This window comes from Abrus precatorius, unplaced genomic scaffold, assembly GCF_003935025.1.
Source record: "Abrus precatorius isolate BTA unplaced genomic scaffold, Abrus_2018 Scaffold9, whole genome shotgun sequence".
Taxonomy (NCBI): domain Eukaryota; kingdom Viridiplantae; phylum Streptophyta; class Magnoliopsida; order Fabales; family Fabaceae; genus Abrus; species Abrus precatorius.
In genome coordinates, this window is record NW_020874439.1 from 7,735,351 (window position 1) to 7,760,806 (window position 25,456).

The 25,456-nt window shown below is 30.1% G+C and overlaps 1 protein-coding gene and 1 pseudogene across 1 annotated transcript; both read left to right on the forward strand.

Moving 5' to 3' along the window:
• Positions 1 to 3,350: 3,350 nt before the first annotated feature.
• Positions 3,351 to 14,458, forward strand: LOC113850723 (annotated as a pseudogene).
• A 467-nt stretch (positions 14,459 to 14,925) lies between these two features.
• On the forward strand, positions 14,926 to 25,209 carry LOC113850724 (TMV resistance protein N-like). Its single transcript, XM_027481278.1, has 7 exons — positions 14,926 to 15,004; positions 20,035 to 20,674; positions 21,700 to 22,801; positions 23,074 to 23,349; positions 23,442 to 23,957; positions 24,102 to 24,230; positions 24,766 to 25,209. The coding sequence occupies exons 1-7, from the start codon at positions 14,926 to 14,928 to the stop codon at positions 25,207 to 25,209; spliced, it is 3,186 nt and encodes a 1,061-aa protein (XP_027337079.1).
• The last annotated feature ends 247 nt before the right edge of the window (positions 25,210 to 25,456 follow it).

Sequence of the window (25,456 nt, forward strand, 5' to 3'; positions counted from 1 at the left end):
AAAAATAGATAGAAGTATATAAAAGAGAGGTATTAGGTATATAAAAATTAAAATTCTACTTTTTTTATAAAAAAGGAGAGACTTGGGATTGTCGTGGAACCCGAGAGTGTGGTCTACATACACGTTTGCGTGTGCGAAGCGTTCGAAGACACGTTAGCAATGTCAATGGACACAGATTTAGGCCGCACATTATATACTTTTCTTTTTTTTGGACATATTTTTAATTATTAGTCAAATTTTATTAAATTTTTTTTAAAAAATTTAAAATTAAAATTAAAAAATGATATTTTTTTATACTTTTTAATACATTTTCTTAATAATTAAAAATATTAAAGAGTGCATTATTAATATATTTTTAAAAAAAATGTTTTAAATAATAAAGAAAAAACAAATAAAAAAATAATAAATTACTAATTTTTTTAATTATATAAAATTAATAATAATAATTATCATTATTTCACGTATAATAGAATCTTCTCTTGATTTACAACATAAAACTTACTTTTTTTAATAAATCGTACGTGTGAAAGTAAAAATAAGGGTGCCAAGCTTATTTGACCACATGGGGCATAACTTTATACAATTTATTTTCTTTTAAATGGAATTAGTTGGCTAAATTTCCTGTTATTCAACTAATCCCTTTCTTCTTTCACGTAATTTGTAAACTGAAAACGATCAGATGCAAGAAAAACTGAGAAGGGCTACGATAGTTTATGTAAAAGAATATATTTCTTAATATATTATTTTTTTTATTAAAAAGGGCATGTCTTAAGTATTATGTTAGAGAGATACTAGCCCAGTGTGTGAAGTTTATTATGAAAGTTAAAAGGAACAACAATACTAAAATACACAATTTTCTATGAGACATGAAAAGAAAAAGAGTTTGTCAAAGCTACTAGACCATCTTACAACGAAGAGGGTGAATCTAGAAAAACTCATAAGAGAAAGAACAAAAATGACCAAACACCAGCGTGTGCATGATTACATATTAATGCAAAAGAAAGAATTAAGTGTAAGTTAGTTGTTAACTTCCCTTTAATCATATAATCTTTGACTAATAGAATTTAAATGGTTAATCTACATATTGTGAATTTACGCGTTGAAAAGTCCAATTTATCATAATAATATATAATACCAAGTACTAACACACATATATCAATTTTGTTTTATTTTAATATCGACCAACTTGTCTAACATCGAATAATATAATTAGTATAAACCTAGTTCGAAATCTGCTACCTCTGAAAAACATAGTCAATATATATTAGAAATTAAAAATAATGTATTTATTTGATGTAAAGACAAATACTATATATTTTAAGTACAAAACTCTTCTAATCTTTCTCCATATGGTTTTACCATGATCACAAAACTTTTGTTGTTTTAAATAATTTTGTTCTTAGTTCATGGTGTAGAGTATTTGTCATTGTGCATTAGATGTTTTCATTCTAGTAGTGTTTAGAAATAAGTGTATGCCAAAAGTAGTAAGTGTTTATTATTCATTATTTTCATATTAATAAAAAATATCAATCTATACATTCTAAGTAAGTTATTAAAACACTAACACAAATATTTAAACAAAAGTAGAAATTTTATTTTAATAACAAGTTAATTAAATTGTACTTTTAAAAGAAGTTTTATTTTCTTTTTTAGTCTCTTGTTTTTAATTATTTTTAGAAAAACTTTGTAACTTTTTGAATACCAAATTTTTTCTATTATTTTCTGTTTGTTTTCTTTATAGTTTATTTGTCACTTGATTCTTTTAAACACCATATCTTTTCATTTTATTGCTCTATAATGAGAAAATAAATTTCAAATTTATTATATTTATAGGAATTGAACAAAAATTCAATGATAAATCGAAAGTACATTAATAGAAAAACTAATAAAATATTACTTGTAGGACCCATTAATAAAAATTAATTTAAAAACTAAAAATGAATAGAATTTTTACGACTTTTAAAAAAAATCTAGAAGCTTTGTTAAGCCTATAATCATTATGTAACTAATGAGGCGATGTCTACAATTCGAACATTCGCAGAAGGGCTATATCGACACTACCTACAAGACACCAATGACAAGTTTACTGTTTACATGTATTGACGGATTCAATAGAATTGCCTTTTGCGTTGATTAATGACTTTTCCCAAAATTATATAAATATTATTAAAATAAAATAAAATTTTTAAATAAATAGTTAAAATTATACTATATAAATTTTAAAATATAATAAATTTCAAAAAATAAGTATTATAATCATTAATAAAAAAATTATATTATATCAAACAAAATAAAAATAAAAATAATTATAAAAATTCAAATTATATTAATATTAAAATAAAAAAAGCCTCTTTAAAACCCTATCATCTAAATATTTGTATTCACAAATTATATGTAAATGTTGATAAATACTCTCAATAAAATTACATGATGAGATAATTTTTAAATTTAAGATAAATATTAAATGTAATAAATATTATTTGACATGAGAAGAAAGATGATTAACTATAAAAGTATTCATATTTCTTAAAAAACTTAAAACTATATATTCAAATTAATTATCATCACCTTTTTAAACGATGGTTATTGTTTTAGGCATTCGACCATCCTATTATTTTCATTAAAAGAAAATAAATAAAAAAATGATTTAGAATTTAAAAGACATATATTTTTTAAAAAATTAGTATTAACATACTTTTAATATAATTTTTAGTACATTTTAAAAGAACTTTTAATAAAAGTTTTTTATGTAATAATTATTGAATTAATTTTTTTCTCATCCAATTTAGTGTATATCTAACTCAGATCGTGTATTTAAATATGAAAGATATGTCTATTATTAGAGATTTTTTATATACATAAAGATTTGAATTTAAAACTTTGTTTAAATAATACTGAGCTGCTTGTCACTCGAATTAACTTCTGTTTATCACTAAACTAATATTTAAGAACATTCTAATATAAGATAACTAAAAAAAATTATTTTCATCCCTTGTATATACTTTATAGAGAATGAACACAAAAATAAAGTTTTTTGGTAGTTATCTTATGATATAATATTTTTAATTGATACAGTTTGAGACGTGTTAACATATTACGTATTATTTTATGATATAATATTTTGGTAGTTAAAGATTTGAAGATAAACAACGAAAAAATGGATAACATGTTATCACCCAAAGGAAAAAAGTAGAATTTTCGTCACACGCGGGAGCACTTATCAAAATGCGCGTAGGTATATAACTATATAATAGTCCATCGATCGCACCGTAACTACTAATTAGACATCACCGTGGGTTTCATTCCCTTGTCTTGCAACATAACAAGTTGAATTCACTTTCTTTCATTCAATGTCGTCTTCATCATTCTCCAATCATCATTGGACATTCGACGTGTTCCTAAGCTTTCGAGGAGAGGACACTCGAAAGAACATAGTTTCGCATCTCTATTCTGCTCTCTCAAATGTTGGAGTCAACACTTTTCTCGATGATGACAAGCTTGAAAGGGGAATGGAGTTAGGACCAAAATTATTGCAAGCAATAGAAGGGTCCCGAATAGCTATTGTTGTTTTCTCCAAATACTATGCATTTTCTAGTTGGTGTCTTAATGAATTAGACAAAATCATGGAATGCCACAAAACTTATGGCCAAGTGGTTTTGCCTGTGTTTTACGACGTTGAACCTTCCGATGTACGTTATCAGCAGGGTGAGTTTGGAGCAGTCTTGAGTCGGTATAAATTTGCGTCGCCAAGATGGAAGGATTCACTTACTGAAGCTGCAAATTTGTCCGGTTGGGATCTCAAGAATTACAGGTAAATCAATTCAGTAATTTCTACTTTCTTCTTTCTTTCTTTTTTATTAATTAGTGACTGAATAAGTGAAGCATGTCTTGGCCAGAAATGCTTTGATCGCATTTTTCTGATTTTTTAACAATTTTTTATGTTTGCTCTAATTTTGAAATGGTTAAAATACTTTTAATATATTAACAAATAGTAAAAGATATATTAGACAATGTATTATATTTAAGTGCTTATTATGATATTCATAAATTTACTAAGATATTATATATACTTTTTAATTTAACTGTTGTGATTTTTTTAATATTTTAATATTTTAAAAATTAAAAAATTTATTTTATTTTATTTATTTTGTAATTGTTCATATGGAATGAAGCTGACATGATTAAAATAAATCGTCAGGAACAACAAAGGCCTGTTTGTCTTTCGTCTACCATCAATTTTGCACAATGAAAAATGATTTTTTAGCATCTAGTGAGAATGCAAAATCGTGTTCATTCTAAGTTTTGTACTTGTTGTAAAGCGGAGAAACAAACAAGCTATAATAAAACAAGACAATACATTTTTTTTTATATGTACAAGACGCAACTTGTCCTATTATATTCGAATACAATAATTGACCCTATAAGAATTGAGTCAAGTAGGGACATAATTAAACTTCGTTTTGTGTGTCTGTATATATCAAAGATCCGTTAATACCGAAGTTTAAACTTCAACGTTTATATTATTTAATAATTTTTTATAAATACAAAATTAAATAATTTAATCATTAGTTTAAAAGTTTTATCAACTAGATTAATTTTATAAAACTTTATAAAAAATAAAATTATTAGGAATTTAATTACACTACATTATTTTAATGGGTAATATACTTTGAAATATAATTAAATGTTAAATTTTAAATAACATATCTACAAATATCAAAATCATGTAAGATATACATGATTATGAAAAAAATATAAGATTATTGAATGTTGAAATGGTTAATCTTACATTATATAAAGACTTATTAATTGATATAAGTATTTAACTTTAACATCTTGTGTCAACAGATCTAAGCGATTGGTAAATTTTGAAATTCGCAACTAAAATTATTCTTTTCTGACTAAATAATTTTTTAGGGTCACAATAGAACAGCATATTGGAATCTAAAAGTCTTGACCAAATTGTTGGTGGTAAATCATGACCATCAAAATGTGATCGATTGAGTGATTATAAATTTGTTGGTAGCTAATTATGATAGATAGTTGGTCTTGCTCAATAATAAAGAATTTTTTTTATTATTTGATAAAAGACATATATAAATTTTTTTTATTATTTGATAAAAGACATATATAAATTTTTTTTAAGAACTAAGAACATGTTTTGTTATGAAATATAATATAATTTTGTATTATGTTTTATTTTTAAAAATAAAAAAACTGTTTTTTTTTTTAAAATAAACATACTCTAAGAATTCAGCTGTAAATTTTAAATTCGCTTCCATTTTAAAAAATTTTCAACAAACATAGTACTAGTTAAATGAAAATAACACAATTTTACCAATGATGTTAACCACGTCACAAAAATTTAACTGCATAAGATGGAGCCATAAGAAACATAGTACAAAAGACTTGAATACTTGTAACTGAGAAAAGTAATTGACTTAATTAAATACTTTTGGCTGAGTAAAGTATTGACTTAATTAAATACTTTTGACTTAGTAAAGTAATTGACTTAATTAAATACTTGTAATGAGTAAAGTATTTCAAAATGTTAGAAGCAAAATTTTGAATGTTTTTTTTTTTTATACAAGAAACAATGCATACAAGAAAAACCAGGCACTAAGCACTAGGAATTACTGCAGCATAGCACTTAACATTTCAAGCAAACCCCAATCAAGCGTGATCTTCAACCTTACAGTGAGAAAAAACATTTAGAAATAAGATAAACTTAAAAGGGATGGTGTTATACAAAATCAATTTGGCTATTTTTTTATTAATATTATAATTATCGGTTACAAAGCATCACCAATTTTATTTAATCAATTCCAGTAGTGTTAAAAACCTTACTACATTTATTTCTTTCACACTCAATTTTTTAAATCATTGTTATTATTAAATCTTACTTTTAAAATATAAAATATTCGCACAATCATATAAATTAATTTATAAAATAGACTAATAATTAACGACGTTCTTATAATTTGTCATTTTACATATTTGCTAATTTTAATAAATACTCATATATATATATAAATTCATTATCTTTTTTTAAATCTTGTTTATTTGTAATTTTTAAACAAACCATTTCAGATTAATTTATATAAGTTTTTGAAGAAGGATCAAAATATAGATTTTTTCATATGGGAATAAAACGAAAACATAATTATTACTTAATATTATACTATGTATTTTAAATTTTTAATAATAATTTTATCTTTAAATAAAAAAATAAGAATCCAAAGTTCAATACAAAACTAAAAAATAATTATAAAAATCATATTTTATTTATAAATTATAAAGAATTTATACAAATTATAAAAGCACATTTCTTATGAAATTTTATATTTATCTACTAATTCAATAATAATTTCACAAAATAATTTTAATTCAATAAGTTAACAAATTCATGCTAAAAATTAACTTGTCAACAAGCTAATTTATTTTTTCCAAGCACAAAAATTTATATCGATCACTCACGCACACCCACACACGGTGTCAACTTAGCATGCAACGCTCTTTCAGTACTTGGGAGATTTATATTTTCCATCTTACCTGATATTTATAATTTTTTTATCATAAACTAAATTTTAGGTATATCTTATTGACAATCACAAACAGACAAAGAAATAAAAATGAGAAATGTAAATTTTAATAACTTATTCATGGTATATCTTATTGTAAAATACAGATGAATTATATCATATTCATATTTTATTTTTCAAATTATATATATATTGACTTTTATTTTAAAAAACTGACTTGATTATGTAAAGAGTATTTCATAAATTTATGGTCAATCTTTGACAATTTATCCTCATACTTCTATAATTACTGTTGTAGCAATGAAGCTGAAATGGTGAAGAAAATTGTTAAGGATGTTTTAACAAAACTAGACAACACATTCTTGTCTATTACCGATTTTCCTGTTGGATTAGAATCCCGTGTGCAACAAGTGACTGGGTTCATTGAAAATCTGTCAGGCAAAGTTTGCATAGTAGGGATCTGGGGAATGGGAGGATCGGGTAAAACAACCACTGCCAAAGCCATCTACAATGAAATTCATCGCAAATTTGTTGATAGAAGTTTCATTGAAAATATTAGAGAAGTTTGTGAAAAAGATAGTAGAGGCCATATTGCTTTACAACAGCAACTTCTTTCGGATGTCCTGAAAACAAAGGTGAAGATACATAGTATTGCATCAGGGACAACTTCAATTGAAAACAAACTTCACAAGAAAAGAGCACTCATTGTTCTTGATGATGTGAACAAGTTTGATCAATTAAAAGCTCTGTGTGGAAATTGTAAATGGATGGGTTCAGGAAGTGTATTAATCATCACAACTAGAGATGTGCGCCTACTTCACTTGTTAAAAGTTGATCATATCTTTAAGATGAAGGAAATGGATGAAAATGAGTCTCTTGAACTTTTCAGTTGGCATGCTTTCAGAGAACCAAGTCCAAGAGAAGACTTTGGTGAACTTACAAGAAATGTGGTTGCTTATTGTCGAGGATTACCATTGGCTCTTGAAGTCATTGGATCTTATTTGTATAAGAGGACAAAACAAGAATGGGAAAGTGTATTGTTAAAACTAGAGCAAATTCCCAATGATCAAGTGCAAGAAAAATTGAGAATAAGCTTTGATGGTTTAACGGATGATAATGAAAAGGATATATTTCTTGACATATGTTGTTTCTTTATTGGTAAAGACAGAGCCTATGTTACTGAGATACTAAAAGGCTGTGGACTTCATGCTGAAATTGGAATAACAGTCTTAGTGGAAAGGAGTTTGATAAAAGTTGAAAAGAATAATAAGCTCACAATGCATGATTTGCTACGTGACATGGGAAGAGAAATCATTCGTCAAAGTTCACTGACGAAACCTGGAAAGCGAAGTCGATTGTGGGTTCATGAAGATGTACTTGGTGTATTGAAAGAACATACAGTAAGAAATTTCTCTACTCTTTATTTTGAAGCTTCTGATAACTCTCCATGATCTTATCATGATCATAAAACTATTTCTTTTTTCCTCTTCCTAAATTATTTTGTTCTTCCTAACTATAGGCTAAAATTTGAGTGATTAATAATTATAAGAGTGTTGGTCTTGTAATGTGTACTAAATGTATGGTTGAGTGGCATCTTTATATGTTACTTATTTTCATTCTAGTGAGAAACCAAAAAAGGCTTTAGATTGAAAAGTTTTCTATGCTAATATTTTCACAGGGAACACAAGCTATTGAGGGATTGGCTTTGAAGTTGGAAAGAACTACTAGATTTAATTCTGAAGCATTTGAGAAAATGAAGAGACTAAGACTTTTGCTACTTGATCATGTACAGCTTGATGGAGATTATGAGTATCTTCCCAAAAACATAAGGTGGGTCTCTTGGCAAGGATTTCCTTTAAGATACATACCTGATAACTTTTATCAGGGTAATGCAGTTGCTATTGACATGAAACACAGTAATCTTAAGCAAGTATGGAGGAAGCCCCAGGTATATTTGGATGAAAATTTCCTTTGAAATTATGTACATCATATTTTGCATGAAATCTTGAACTAAATTTTTTTGCATGACAAAATGATTGTATCAATCATTTGTTTTTCTAATTTTTCTTTTTATAATTTTCCTTGCAGTTGTTGGAGAGGCTAACAATCCTCAATCTTAGTTATTCCAAGTACTTGATAAATACTCCTGATTTTTCAAATCTACCTAACCTTGTAAAGCTCATTCTCAAAAATTGTGAAAACTTGGCTGAGGTACACCAATCCATTGGACATCTAAATAATCTTAGTCTGATAAATTTGAAGAACTGCACAAGCCTTAGCAATCTCCCAATAATGATCTATAAGTTGAAATCTTTAAAATCTCTCATCCTTTCTGGTTGTTCAAGGATTGACAAGTTAGAAGAAGACATAGGGCAAATGGAATCTTTGACAACTCTGGTTGCAAACAATACTGGTGTAAAACAGGTTCCCTTTTCTATAATAAGAATAAAAAACATTGGATATATATCTCTATGTGGATATGAAGGATTAGCATGTGATGTTATTCCTTCTCTTATATGGTCTTGGATGTCACCAACAACAAATCTCGCATCTTGCATTCAACCGCTTCAGAGCATAACATCTCTAACCTCTGTGGATATACAGGGAGACAGTTTGGACAATCTATTGCCAATGTTTAGTGGACTTTCAAAACTTCGAAGCATTTGGTTGCAATGTGACTCAAAGTCTCAACTTGCTCAAGAACTGAGAAAAATTCTTGATGACTTATATGATGTGAGATTTACTATGTTAGAAACAGCACCAGATGCATCACAAAATTTAGAGACTACCATGGGATGCCATTTGATTGGAATGGGAAGTTACCACCATGTCATCAATTCACTTAGCAAGAGTATATCAGAGGTTCCTTCTACTCTCTCTGTGTTCTCCTCCCTCTACTCTATATTTACTAATAATTAACATAATGTAATATTTTAGTAGCAAAAAAGTGTGTATAATAGTAAATGGTAGCACTAAATAAGTAATGCTAATGTCACATCACAACAAAAAATTTTCATTCTCACAAATGAACATCAAGATCACACAATATATATATAAATCCAAATGAGATAACTTGAGCAACATCTTATAAAAAAAAAGGTATGCACCTTGTTGGCTTTAGTGTTAGAGTAAGATATCCTAAGATGAACAATAATTAAGAAATGATAGAACCCGTGCTAGAGAGATGGGTAGGAAAACTTAAAAGTAAATTCATGAGTACAAGAGATGAATGAGTAGAATAGGTTAGTGATGATGAACCTTTTTTCTTGAGGATATGGATCCTATAATGGAAAAATAATTTGGAATGTAGTGTGTTGAAATCGTGGAAAAATACAATATATAGCTGAGTTTTTACTATGTAATGTTTGTTTGTACCATGCTCATGGAGTGTAACTGAGACCATAATATACTTCATCAATCTAACAAAAATGAGAAGGAAATTGAGATATCAGACCTTATTAGAACAAACACAAATAGCTGTTATTTTGTGATAGAAACTAGGTATCTTATTAAGAGGAATTAGGGATGAACCCCAATTACAAAACACATTGCAGAACTTTGAGGGTCTGCACCTCCCAATGCCATAAAGGTCCCAATTTCCTTTCACAAATCACCTTCTGATCTCTCTATGCCTCCCTCTTATTTATAGGGGCAGTCATGTCTTATTTCTTCTTCAAAATACAAACTAATATTGTAGCTAACTATTAATGAGTCTCCATCTAACATGTCATAACTAATTACAAATGGGAGTTACTTGACAATACTCCCCTCCCTAAAGCTTCACCATGTCTTCAAGGTAAAGGATTACATAACTCCACCAGGGTCCCACTATCTATAGCATAAAAATTGACTGTCTATTTTCCCCATAGCTAGAGATGCAACAGTAGCATAAGTTTCCCCACGAAGCACAAAATTGAACGAGGGCCCAAAATCTAGTGAAGTGACACCTTTTGAATGTTGCCCCATCCCTATAATTTCTTCAAAAGCATCAATTGTACAGCCAAACTTAGCAACTATATTGTACTCCCTTCCCACTCTTGTTGCTGTTGTACTAATTGGACCTTCATTTTGCTTCAGTACGCATCCCAACAAAAACACAACATAGGCAAGTTTTGTTGAATTCTTGATCATTTCGGTAGTGACATGGCTGCTAAACCTCTACCTCATGAATTTCACCTGTCCTAGGAACTTCAAATCTTGTCCATGCTCTCTTCTCCTCACTAGGTATGCTTTAGCCTTGAAATTGTGGAATACTTGGTCTGCTTTTATCTCTTTCACTGGAGTAGACTCAGCCTCTATGCATGCAACAGGTGGTTCAGGTACAAGCATTTTGTCTGCCTTACTTGAGGAGCAAAATTTCATTACAGCTGTTGATCCACCTCACTTCATGGGAGAAATTGAATCACATGGATTTGGCAGAGGTGGTGGGATGTTCATGCTGTCCACACCCGAACCCTCAATTGTTGTCATTGGATCAGTCCTAGGCTTTCTGCTCATGCCAAAGATAGGGCTTCCCTCAATCTTTGTTAGGATTTGCAACCTAGAGAAAGACCCCTCCCTTTGTCATCCCTAAACCCTAAATTCCTGTACCTTTCTTGTGTTCATTTCATGTCCTGGAGCAGCTGGTTCTATTTTCTCTAAACCTTCATCTTCTGGTCTGTTTTCTTGCACCCAAGAATTGTCATTTTTGCTTGTATTTCTTGGCTCCCCATCTTTGCTTCTGGTCTGGTTGATCAAAATCATACTCTCTGCCTTCACAACAGTCTACCAGTCTGCACATAGATTGCACAATTTTCATGTTAGCCACCAGTTAAGAGCATCACCTCTTAGAGCCTTCGCTAGCTTTGATAACTTGACTTCCTTGTGCACTCCATTGGCTTCAAAATACTGCTCAACCTGGATCAGCCACAAATAGGCCTCCTTCCATCTGATGTTAGAATCATCTTCAAGAACTCAATACCCAGCTCCAAGATTAGAGCTTTGATTCCAGTTGATAGAATCTAGGTATCTTATTAAAAAGAATTAGGGATGAACCCCAATTACAAAACACACTGCAGAACTTCGTGGGTCTGCACCTCCCAATGCCATAAAAGCCCAATTTCCTCTCACAAATCACCTGCCATCCCTCCTTATCCTTAGTCTCCCCTCCCCTCTTATTCACTGGCAACATGCCTTATTCAAACTAACTCAGCTAATTAACCAACTAAAATGGGTAACTAACTAATTACTAATGTCATTACCTAACAGTGTCACATAAAAGCAGAGAAAACAGTAATAATATATAAAGACATAATAACAGAAAGCAGGACGATACAGAAATGTTGGTGGAGGTCCAAACATAGTTGAATCAATGGTGAAATTTGTCCTGAGAGCGTGTTATAACTTATAGTAAGTGAACCAAGCTTCAAAATGTTCATCATCCCATCAAAGAGACTTCTATAAGCCATATTCATTCTTCAACTTCGTTTGAGAAACATTCTTTTGAACACACTTTATGATTAGTCAATTTTTAAAGTTCAAACACTTGTCTCATAAATTGATCACACGTAAAAAATATTTTTACTTCTTAAAACTAACCAATCACAAGAAGTGTGTTTAAGTGAGTATACAAAAGAGTATGTTGCTAGCATTCCTCCCTTTTCTTAAGAGTTTCACAACCATTACTGAAGTAGAAATCTCCGCCAACTTTCTTCTGGTTATGGGTGCATTTCATAACTAATGACTGAATTTCCTGTATATATTTTTCATAACACAGTGCACATATTCTCTTAAATGTTTGCGTTTTCAAATTCAGAATGACACTATAATCACACAAAATTTCCATTTGGGTAGCATGATTGATAAATAACTATGCTTCTACCATGATACAGGGATTGACAACAAATAGTTCTAGTGATTTTATCCTTCCAAGCAACAACCATCCTCATTGGTTAGCCTATATAGGCGAAGGACATTCAGTATCTTTCCGAGTTCCTGATGAAAGTGACTGTTTCTGGAAGGGGATGACTTTGTGTGTTGTTTATTCTTCAACCATTGAAAACATGGCAGCTAAATGTCTTACCAATGTTTTGTTCATAAATTACACAAAGTGCACCAGCCAGATATACAAGGGAGACACAACAATGTCTTTTAATGATGAAGATTGGCAGGGCATAATATCAAATCTAGGACCTGGTGACAATGTGGAGATTTTTGTAATTTTTGGGCATGGAATGGTTGTTAATAAGACAGCTGTGTATCTAATATATGGTGACGCAATTGTGGAGCAAATGGAGTCATTAGCTAAAGTGAAAATGGAGCCATCACCTAAAGTGAATGTTAAGCCATTGTCTAATGTGACCATAAAGCCTTCATTTAACTCGAAAACAAATCCACCACCTAAATTGAAAATGGACTTATCACCTCACATGAATTCGGAGCCATCCCAGAAGCCAAAGAAAAATATATGTGCAAGACTTACAAAGAAAATGGGAGAATGTTTTTGCTTGAATAGGAGAGGTTTCAGGATATAAATATTTTACTGTATTATTTTGTTACTTATGTAAATTATGAAGCTAATTATTGTTCTTTCTGATTATGCGTAATATAGGATTATGTTTTAATTGATTATATATCATCTATTAGAATATAAAAAGGGTGACAGACGAGTTCTTAGTGTGTCATCTAAGCTTCTTAAACATTTATCATTTAGCCATGTACGTGGCTTTTCTACATTCTTACCTTATTTGATGACTCTTTAGTTTTCTTTTTAAGAACTCTTAATCTTATGAATGTAAATTAATAACTTTAACAACCTTTGTACATTAATGTCATTTCCAAAAGCTCATTTTTTCATTATTATTTTATGAAGTATAATAGTATTTTATAAATGAAAGAAACAAACACCAAAACACAACATAAAATTTACTGAAAATCCAATAAACAAAAATGATTAGGATTAGATTCACTTCTATTTGCTTCTGTTGTATTATTTCATCTACTTTACTTTTCATACAACGAAGATTAAGTTTTCTGAGATTGAGTTAACTCTAATTCCTTAGATGAAAACTCTCTGTGCAATTAACCTTTTCTAATTCCTTAGACTAATCTGCTTAATACATGCATTTATAGTTCAATAACTAAAAAAATTGAGAATAAACTTTGATGGTTTAATAGTTGATAAGGAAAAGGATATATTTTTATATATATGTTTTCTTTAGTGGCAAAGACAGAGGCTATGTTAGTGAGATACTAAGAGGCCACTTCATGGTGAAATTGGAATAACAGTCTTGGTGGAAAGGAGGTGATAAAAGTTGAAAAGAATAACAAGTTCATAATATATGATCTGCTACGTGATAAGAGAAGAGAAATTATTCGTCGAAGTTTGTCGGCAAAACCTGAAAAGCTTAGTCGACTGTGGGTTCATGAAGATGATGTCGGTGTATTGAAAGAAAATACTGTAAAACATTTCTCTCCATGATTATAAAACTGTTTTTTTTTTTTTTTTTCTCTTTCTAAATTGTCTTGTTCTTCCTAACTTTTTGCTAAAATTTGAGGGATTATAATTAGGAGAGTATTCGTCTTGTAACATGCACAAAATGCATGGTTGAGTTGCATCTTTATATGATGCTTATTTTCATTATACTGAGAAACCAACAAATGCTTTATTTTTAAAAGGTTTCTATGCTCTTATTTCACAGGGAACACAGGCTATTGAAGGATTGGCTTTGAAGTTGGAAAGAACTAATAGATTTAATTCCGAAACATTTGAGAAAATGAAGAGACTAAGACATCTTAAACTTAATCATGTACCGCTTGATGGAGATTATGAGTATCTTCCCAAAGACATAAGCTGGGTCTACTGGCAAGAATTTCCTTTAAAATACATACCTGACGACTTTAATTTTATCAGGGATACGCAGTTTCTATTCACATGAAACACTGTCTCTTAAGCAAGTTTGGAGGAAGCCCCGGGTACATTTTGGATGAAATTTTCCTTTGAAATTATGTCCACCATATTTTGCATAAAATCTTGAACTAACATATTTTGCATGAGAATAGTAATAGTTTCCATAATTTGTTTTTCTAATTTTTGATTTTGTAAATTTCCTCGCAGTTGTTGGAGAGGCCACAAATCATCAATCTTAGTTATTCCAGTGTACTTGACAAACCCCTTGATTTTTCAGATCTACCCAATCTCGTGAAGCTCATTCTCAAAGATTTTGAACGCTTGTCTGAGGTACACTAATCTATTGGACATCTAAATAATCTTAGTCTAATAAATTTAAAGAACCGCACAAGCCTTAACAATCTCCCAGTGATGATATATAAGTTGAAATCTCTAAAATCTCTCATCCTTTCTGGTTGTTCGAGGACTAACAAGTTAGAAAAGGACAAAGGGAAAATGGAATCTTTGACAACACTAGTTGCAAATAATACTGGGGTAAAGTACGTTCCTGTTATAGAAGAAGCTAGTTCTAGGCGTTACACAAACACAAAGAACATACAAGAATGAGGTAACCTTGAGGAAGAAAGGTTCCGAATGAGAGAAGAATATAGAGAGAATGACAATTTTTCAGTTTGGTCTTTTTTCTAATAACAACTTATTTAAGAGAACTAACGCATGAAACCAACTAGCTTTTAACTAACTTTTATCCGATTATCATTATTTCATAACAATTCCTTTTTTGATAATAAGATAAAAAAACATTGGATATATATCTCTTGTGGATAAGAAGGATTAGCATGTGATGCATTTTCTTCTCTTATATGATCTTGGATGTCACCAACAATAAATCTTGCATCTTGCATTCAACTATTTCTGAGTGTCAACATCTCTAACCCTAGATATATAAGTGATGTGACATATTTTATGTTATATTTTTAGTTTTATTTTGATTAATAAACATTTTTCATATGCTTTATTTTTAAATTTTTTATCATTTTCTAGTTATTTGAATAAATTAAACTTGTTACAAATAAATGCTTTAATTTCATATTTTTTATTATTATGACCTTTGACTACTCTTTTAGTCATAACCTTTTCTACAGATATTATTTTTGACTGATTCTAGTTGCATTGAATTATAAACATCCAGGCTTCAAAATGCATATATGGATCACTGGATTTTTTATGATTTTTGGTGAATATTATTGCAGAATTACATTTAGACCCTTGTTATTTAATAATTGTATTTGAACTTTTAGATATTATCGATGCCTGCATTTTGGCCACTTAATTTATTCTAATTAGAACTTATAAATACATTAATAAGGTTCTGAATTGGGGCAGTTGATTAGATACTTTGAGATTTTGAGACTTGGTCGAAATAAGAATCTTTATTTTTACTTTCTTTTGAACTCTCTTATTCTTTTCTCATTCTTGTGTGGGGTAAGCTTTTCGATAGAAGGCTAAACCTCTTGTTCAATCCGTGAAATCCAAATATCGTAATTCTGACTTGAGTTCTGCCCTAAATTTCTCCGAATTTGTTCTCTTTTATCTCTAATCCCAGAATTGTGTGTTGCGATCGTAATTAACATTTATGTTGTTAGAATTTAAATTAGGATTCGATTAATGCTCTGATTTGATAATTAATATGGATTAGGTTAAATGATTATTTGATTTAATTTATAACTCTATTCAATTAGGATATTTGATTAAATTAATAATTGAATTGGGTGATTGTTCAAACGCAGATTTAAATCTTTAGATACTGTGATACTCGGAGTTGCACGCAATTGATATTCTATGGATTGATGTTTCTTAATTCATTTTTACTCGTTATAATTTTATCCGTAATTTAATTTAATTAATTTACAATATTTAAAATCCCAAAAAACCTTATTTACATTTTTTAAAACAAAACCTTATTGGCCCTATACTACAAAATTTTTAGAAAACTTAGTTGTTTTGATAACGACTTGGCATCGTCTATCAATAGAAAAATAATTTGAACAATTTATTGCCAATGTTTAGTTGAATTTCAAAGCTTCTAGGCATCTGGTTGCATTGTGACTCAGTCTCTACTAACTTAGATGATGTGAGATTTAATTTGTTGGCAACAACATTAGATCGATGCATCACAAAATTTAGAGACTAGCATGGGATGTCATTTGATTGGAATGGGAAGTTACCTCCTTGCTCCATGTCATCAATGCACTTAGCAAGAGTATATCAGAGGTTCCTTTTACTCTCCCTGTTTTCTCCTCCCTTTACTCTCCATTTGTGCAAATAATTAACATAATATAATCTTTTAGTGGCAAAAATGTGTGTTGTCTTTTGTAATGGTAAATGGTAGCAACAAATTATTAATGCTAATGTGACATCACAACAAAAATATTTCATTCTCGCAAATGAACACCAAGATCACACAATATATTTGAATCCAAGTGACATAACTTGAGCAACATCTTATAAAGAAAAAGGGTATGCACCTTGTTGGCTTTAGTGTTAGTAAGAGATCCTAAGATGAAAAAATAATTAAGACATCGATAGAAATGATAGATCCTGTGCTCAAGAGATGGTAGGAAAACTTAAGAGTAAATTATTCATGGTACAAAGATGAAGACCATATCCAACAATGCCAACAGCGCAACAGATATTAAATTCTGAAGCAGGAAAATGAGAAGTGATTTGACTTTGGCTCAAAATATGGCAGATGTTGTTCACGACATAAGAGATGTAAAAGATATGTAACTGTGAGATCTTTAAGCCAGATGAAAAAATAGGATTTGTTAAGGATGATGAACCTTTGCCCTGGAGGATATGGATCCTATAATGAAAACAGAAAATAATTTGGAATGTAGTGTGTTGAAATAGTGAAAAAAAGAAGCAGCAAATATATAGCTATGAGTTATGTAATGCTTTGATTTATCTATTTATTTTAAATTAGTTTTACGGGGCATATCATATGTGAGTAAATTGACTTTAGTGACAAACTCTAATTAAATGTTAATACTTAACAATTTTATGAAATTTTAGTTTAGTTAAGTTTTATTCAGATGTTTCACGTGATTTGAAAATAGAATCAGAATACTTCCTATTATAAGACTTGGGTAATCCTTTTCCGTTGATCTATCTTTTAGGAGTAACTTGTACTCAAATTTCTAATATAATATTAAGGCTATTTAATTTAAATGTTGAGCTGCTTACACGTGTCTAATCTTGTTAAGCCATTTACAAATGTATAATCTTAAAAATTTCATGCATTATATATTCAATATTGATCAAAATATTTTTTATAAGACTTGTGTAACCCTCCTCCTTCAAGTTAACTTTTGAAAGTAAGTTAATCTTAATTTTTAATAACTATTAATGAAGAGAACTAAGAAAGTTTTGTAAAGTAATGTTATTTATAGTAGATTTGCTCTTTAAGATTGACATAATGATAAGTTTGTATTTTGACACACTTTTTTAATATCTTTGTATGTATTTATTCTTTATTTGAATAAATTTTTACACTAATTATCCTCAAATTTGCTGCAGTTAAACGTGTTTGAGGAAACACAGGACTCATGGACGGTTTGGGTGCAAACTCAAGAGAATCATACCAATCTAAATAAAGCACGCCCAATCCATAAGCAAGCAGCACACTCATGCTTCGATATGATGCACGATCATGCATCTTGACCAACACACTCATGCTTTGATCTTAAGCACGATCGTGCATACTATCTGACATGACCGTGCTCACTTGCAAGAACCCAACTTTGAAGAAATTTTAAGGTTTTCAAATCTTATTAAAGGAGATAGGAGGATAGTGACAGGGGAGTTCTAAATCCTGATTTTTACACACACCTTTGATACATCTTCCATCTCATTCGTTCCACGCCTTGGTCTCTCTCTCTCACTTGATCTTTGACACATTCTTGTTGAAACTTAGAGCTTTAAGCGATTGTACTTGAAAATTAGAAACTCTTCTTATCTCTATCCCTAGGGAATAATCTAATTTGATATTTTTTTTTACTATGACTTTGTTTATGATTGTTTTATTTATTTTTTCTAGCATGAGTAACTAAGTTTATAGCTAGGGCTATGAGAATTCTTGTTCATGAATTTATGAGATTTTGGTGTTTGAATCTAAAGTTTGATTTTCGTGCATGATTAGTGTTTATTCTGTTGCACATAATTGTATGTTGTGAATTAGTCATTTGTAATATAACTTTAATTAATTACATTGTAGACAATGTACTTCGATTAGTTAATGGATCTCTAGAATAAAATGAGACAAATGATTAGGTGGACCAAACTAATCTTTCTTTTTCAATCGTTATTAAATTAACAAGTCCATAGATGTTTTATAATAATATATCAATAATAATTGTATGAATGATTGATAATTACAAAGAAATCAGATTTAAAAAATTTATAACTAGGAGCATCCTAAACCTTAGAGAAGAAAGGATGTGAGGAGAGACCCAATCGTGAACATTTTATATTGTCTAAATTATTTTTATATTACTTATTTATATAATATAAATTAAAAATTAAAGCAACTTTTTTAAAAAATCATAAGAAAATATTTAATTTTTTGTTATAATAAAAATTTATTTTTATAAAAATTTCATTAATATAAACTATTTTTTTTACCTTCTTTTTATTCATCTAAATAAGTAAATATTTTTTTTATTTCTTTCTTTCTTAAATTTATTCATCCAAACAACGTATCTTTTTACTCTTTAGTTAATATTGTAAAACACATTTTAGAAATTTTTAATATTCTTTTTGGTACTGTTTGGAGAAAATTTTTTTTCTAAGTTATAAAGTCTCCTACCAAACTTTTGTAATGAAAAATATACTATATTTTTATAAAGAAAAATATAGCTTAAAGTTGAGTGGTATCAACATATTCTTTAACTAAAAAATTAAAAAAGTCATAGGTCCCTTCAACATAATGAGTCAGAAGACTCTAAAAATTTAAGTTCAAAACTTGTCAAAAAGAGTTACCTTTTGACTCATTTATAAGAAGACTAGCAACCTATTAAGCGTACGTAGCTCTTTGGATCTTGCATAACCAATCACATATGTTGAGCCCTCATGTAGCTGAGCAAAACAAAATTACACAACAAATTCACATAGAAATACAAATAATAATAATAAAAATAAAATGGAAACTAAGTACTCACAACCACAATATAGCAGCAGCGAGCAAAAACTATTTAATGCAATTTTTCAAATCACTTTATAGTTTCTATGAAATATTTAACACATTTTTCTGCATGAAGTTAGTGAAAACTTAAATTAAAACTATAGTATTAAATGAAGATAAAATTTGTATTTCATTCAAATGTAATATAACTCTCAATCATAGAAATACAGGAGAGGAGTACTAGAAATACACTATCAATCACATTTTTAGTTATTAATTAAATTTTATTGAAAAATCTAAGAGTATGAAAGGAAATTGTTAAAAAAAGAGTGAGAAAAATTAAAACTCAATTTTTTAATTTTCAGTAAATTGTAGATGATTATTGTTAAGATTAAAAAATAATTTTATCTTATGTTTTTATTCAGCACTTACTTGGAAGCCTAAAAACAAAAGTGGAATCTTCTCGCTTAACGACGACGCATTTGGTGTTCGCTTTGCTCCGTATCATACGTTTTCTATTTCTCGTCTTGCAAGCGTTGACTTGAAAGTCATTCATCGAATCTCTCAATCAATGTCATTTTCTTCATCATCATTCTCGAATCCTCGATGGATCTACGACGTGTTCATCAACTTCAGAGGAGAAGACACGCGTAACAGCTTCGTTTCTCATCTGCACGCTTCCCTGGCAAATGCGGGAATCCAAACGTTCATCGATGAGTCACTTCGCAAAGGAAAGATGCTGAAAGTAGAATTAATGGAAGCAATAAAAGCGTCTCACATAGCAGTGGTTGTTTTCTCCAAAAGCTACGCTGAATCTTCATATTGTCTTCATGAGCTAACGGAAATCATGCAATGCCACGCAAGTTATGGGCAAGTTGTTGTGCCCATTTTCTATGACGTTGATCCAGCTGATGTGCGTCATCACAAGGGTGCTTTTGGAGAACCTTTGGAAGCGCTGGCAGCAAAAAGATACTCACAGGAAGTGGCTGAACCTATGTTGTCCTGGTGGAAGAAAGCTCTCACCCAAGCTGCAAATTTGACTGGTTGGGATATCAAGAGTTACCGGTACATTACTATTTTTCACTCTCCTATTCTTACATAAATTAAAGCATTTTTTAACATTTAGAAATTATGTGTATGGTTTAAGAAATTAAAACTCAAAATATTTTTACTTGTCTTGGTGATTTTTAGCAAATCTTTTACTAGGTTGAATCAAGTTTTAACAAAGCTTAATGCTTTGTTTATTGGTATGACATGACACATGAATAAATTATTTTTTTAAGAAATTTATGATGCTCCTATGTTAAGTAAAATATAGTTATTTTAATAAATTGTTTATATTTTATTGCTGGCTTAAATAAAATATATAATTTTGTTTCTAATTTAGTCTCTCAAAAATTATTTTTCAACTTTATGAACGAGATATCTCATTAATAATATTACATCTTTTGTATTTTTTAATGGAATTTTAACTTGTAAAGTTGGGAGTTCTTAAATTCAGATTTGAAAATATAATAAATACTTCATAGAAAATATAAAGTGATTTATAAAGGTTGTATTAATTTACAATAACTTTATGTAATACACATGAGTTAAGTTGGATGTTATATAAATATATACTAGAATAATATAACAAATTACTAATACAATAACTGTATGGAAAAGAAAAATAATTTTTGAGGGACGTGTTTGAAAAAAAAAAGTGGGAATCAATTGAAAAAATTACAAAATTTTATTTAATTCTTTATAGATTTATAATTTTGTAAATATAGCTAATATTTATATTAATTTGCCATCGTCATATTATTACAAGTATTTAACCTCTTGAAAAGTTTATTAAGAAAACATAATCATAATCAAATTTAATCATAAATATTACATTCAAATTATGATGCTAATCCCTTTATTATTATCCAATGAAAAAAATATATGTCAAGACATTTGAAGGTAACGTAAATAAGCTTTGATTCCGAGGCATTTATATATAATACCCGTATTGAGTATCCGATAGAAGTGCATGGCAAATTTTGAAGATCTAGGACTTTCAGCAACTAATGCTATTCCTGTCTTTTTAATGATTATTATTAAAGAAGTGAAGCTGAGCAAGTGAAGGAAATTGTTAAGTACATCGTGACAAAACTAGGCAACACATTGTTGTCTATTACCGATTTTCCAGTTGGATTAGAATCACGTGTGCAAGAAGTGATTGGTTTCATTGGAGCTCAATCAATAACAGAGTTTTGTAAAATTGGGATCTGGGGAATGGGAGGATCTGGTAAAACAACCACTGCCAAAGCCATCTACAATAAAATTCATCGCAATTTTGAGAATAGAAGTTTCATTGAAAATATTAGAGAAGTTTGGGAAAAGGATAACAGAGGGTGTATCAATTTACAAGAACAACTTATTTCAGATCTCCTAAAAATAGATGTGAAAATATGGAATATTGCGTCAGGGACAACTATGATTGAGAAAAGACTTCACCAGAAAAAGGCACTTATTGTATTTGATGACGTGACCAACTTTGAGCAATTAAAAGCTCTATGTGGAAATGGTAAATGGATTGGTTCGGGCACTATATTAATTGTTACCAGCAGAGATATACGCTTGCTTAACTTACTTGAAGTTGACCACATTTGCAAAATGAAGGAAATGGACGAAAATGAGTCCCTTGAACTTTTCAGTTGGCATGCCTTTAGAAAAGCAAGTCCAAGAGAAGACTTCAATGAACTCTCAAGAAATGTAGTTCTTTACTGTGGTGGACTACCGTTGGCTCTTGAAGTCCTTGGATCATACTTGTATGAAAGGACAAAACAACAATGGAAATGTGTATTATCAAAACTAGAGAAAATTCCCAATGATCAAGTACAAGAGAAACTCAAAATAAGCTATGATGGTTTAAATTGTGAGGAAAAGAATATATTTCTTGACATATGTTGTTTCTTTATTGGCAAGGACAGAGCCTATGTTACAGATGTACTAGATGACTGTGGATTTTATCCTGAAATGGGAATAACAATCTTGGTAGAAAGGAGCCTCATAAAGGTTGAAAAGAATAATAAGCTTGCAATGCATGATTTGCTATGCGACATGGGCAAAGAAATTGTTCGTCAAAGTTCATCACAAGAACCTGAGAAGCGTAGTCGATTGTGGGCTCATGAGGATGTAGTTGATGTATTGACAGAACATACTGTAAGAACCTGCTGTATATACTATTTCAACAATACTTTTTATCTTCCTCCATGATCTTATCTTGATCACAAAACTATTTTTTTTGTTGTTTTGTCCTTCTGAACTTTTTCGTAAAATTCATAAGATTTGTTATTCAGGGAGTATTTGTCTTGTAATGTGCAATAGATGCATGCTTCTGCTACATATTCATGCGTTATTTTATTTCTAGTCAGAAAAGAACAAAGTTCCCTTTTATTTCATTCTAAATTTTTCCACACTCTTTTCTTTCACAGGGGACCAAAGCTATTGAGGGGTTGGCATTGAAATTGGAAAGAACTAGTAAAGTTTGCTTTGATACTAAAGCATTTGAGAAAATGAAGAGATTAAGACTTTTGAAACTTGATCATGTACATCTTGTTGGAGATTATGAGTTTCTTCCCAAACATCTAAGATGGGTCTATTGGCAAGGATTTCCTTTAGAGCACATACCTGACAACTTTTATCTGGGAAATGTAGTTGCTATTGACTTAAAATACAGTAATATTAAACTAGTATGGAAGGAGCCCCAGGTTAATATTACATGAAATTTTCTTTGATGACAATTGTAATTGTTTCTATCATTGTCTTCCCTAATTCTTCTTTTCAAACATTTCTTGTGCAGTTGTTGGAAACACTAAAAATCATCAATCTTAGTCATTCAAGGTACTTGACAAAAACCCCTGACTTTTCAAAACTGCCAAATCTTGAACAGCTCATTCTCAAAGATTGTCCAAGCTTGTCTGATGTACACCATTCCATTGGAGATCTGAGTAATCTTCTTCTGATAAATTTGAAAGACTGTATAAGCCTTAGCAATCTCCCAAACAGGATATATCAGTCAAAATCTTTGCAAACCCTCATCCTCTCTGGTTGTTCAAAGATTGACAAATTGGAAGAAAATATAGTGCAGATGGAATCCTTGAGAACACTGATTGCCAAAGATGCAGCTATAAAAGAAATGCCACGTTCGATAGTAAGATCAAAAAGCATTGGATACATATCCCTTTGTGGTTATGAAGGGTTTACCCGTGATGTATTTCCTTCTCTCCTTTGGTCTTGGATGTCACCAACGATGAATCCCATGTCTTGTATTCCTTCATTTGGGAGCATGTCATGCTCATCTTTAGTTTCCATGGATGTACAGAATAACTTAACGGGTGATAAATCACTAATAATTAGTGGCCTTTCAAAACTAAGAAGCATTTGGGTGCAATGCGACACAGAGGTTCAACTGTCTCAAGTATTAAAAGGAATTCTGGATGACATATGTTATGATACAAAGATTTCATATCTAGAAAAAACATCATTTACATCAACATCACAAATGTTGGATCATTCATTGAGGTCTCTTTTGATTGGAATGGGAACTTACTGCCAAGTCTTTGATGAATTGAGCAAGGGCATGTCAAAGGTTCCATCTCTCTCCCCATTTATCGACCTTTACTAATCATCTTTGCTATTATTAATTAAGAAAACACGGAATAATCTTTGCTTAGTGAAAATATGAAGAACAAAAAGTAATCTTTACACACCGTACATTAAGAACCTTTCTTGGCTTCTTCTTTGAATACCCTATATCAACAAGCCTGGTCATTGTGCTCTCATATGAAGCCTTAGCCACATGGAAATTACTTTTTGCCATACTTTTGCTAAGCTTGTTGCATATTCATTATATCTTTTTTCGTTATAGAAAAGAAAAGCGATAATTTATATTGAGAAACATGTTTGTCCTAAAAGTTATAAACCTGCCATTGTAGCAGGAGTGTATCCTAACCTTCTGCTATTGTTAGATTCCATAAAAAGCAATTAGCTAAATTTCTTTCAATTAGTTACCATGTTTGAATTCTCTAAAAATTCACTTTTGAAATTCAATATAAGAATTCAAATGTAGAAAATCTCTTTTAGAATGACATAATATCAAATGATTGCTTTTGTTCTTGATACAGGAACTGACTACCAGTGGATCTACTGGTTTTTCTCTACCCAGTGACAACTTTCCTCATTGGTTAACCTATATTGGTGAAGGACATTCAGTACTTTTCAAAGTGCCTCATAGTGATTGGTTCATGAAGGGAATGATCTTACGTGTTCTTTATTCATCCACAGCTGAAATAATGGCAGACGATTGTCTTAGTATCTTGATTGTTAATTACACAAAGTGCACCATCCAGTTATACAAGCGAGACACATCAATTTCCTTTGATGATCAAGACTGGCAAGACATTATATCAAATCTAGGACCTAAGGACAATATGGAGATTTGTGTTGCTTTTGGGCAAGGATTGACTATCAAGAGGACAACCGTTTTTCTAATATATGATAAATCGATTAATGTGGATCCAGAGACTTCATTGAACCCAAAGAAAAAGCTTCGAAAAGACTTCATATGAGAATGTTTTGGACATGCAAAAGTCATATTTCAGGTTTCCCTTGTTTCTGTATTTTGCAATATTTGTCTCAGAGGGAGGAGGCTGTATTTTGTTATGCAATAGTACTAATGGAAAGGCTGAATCTAAAGTTCATTTTCTAAGTGGTTAGGGTATAGGATATCTTAAATGAAGCATATCATCAATATTGGTAGCAGTTCTTTTGGTCACTGATTCCTGTTTTTTCAGTGAGAGGCTTACCTATCTCATG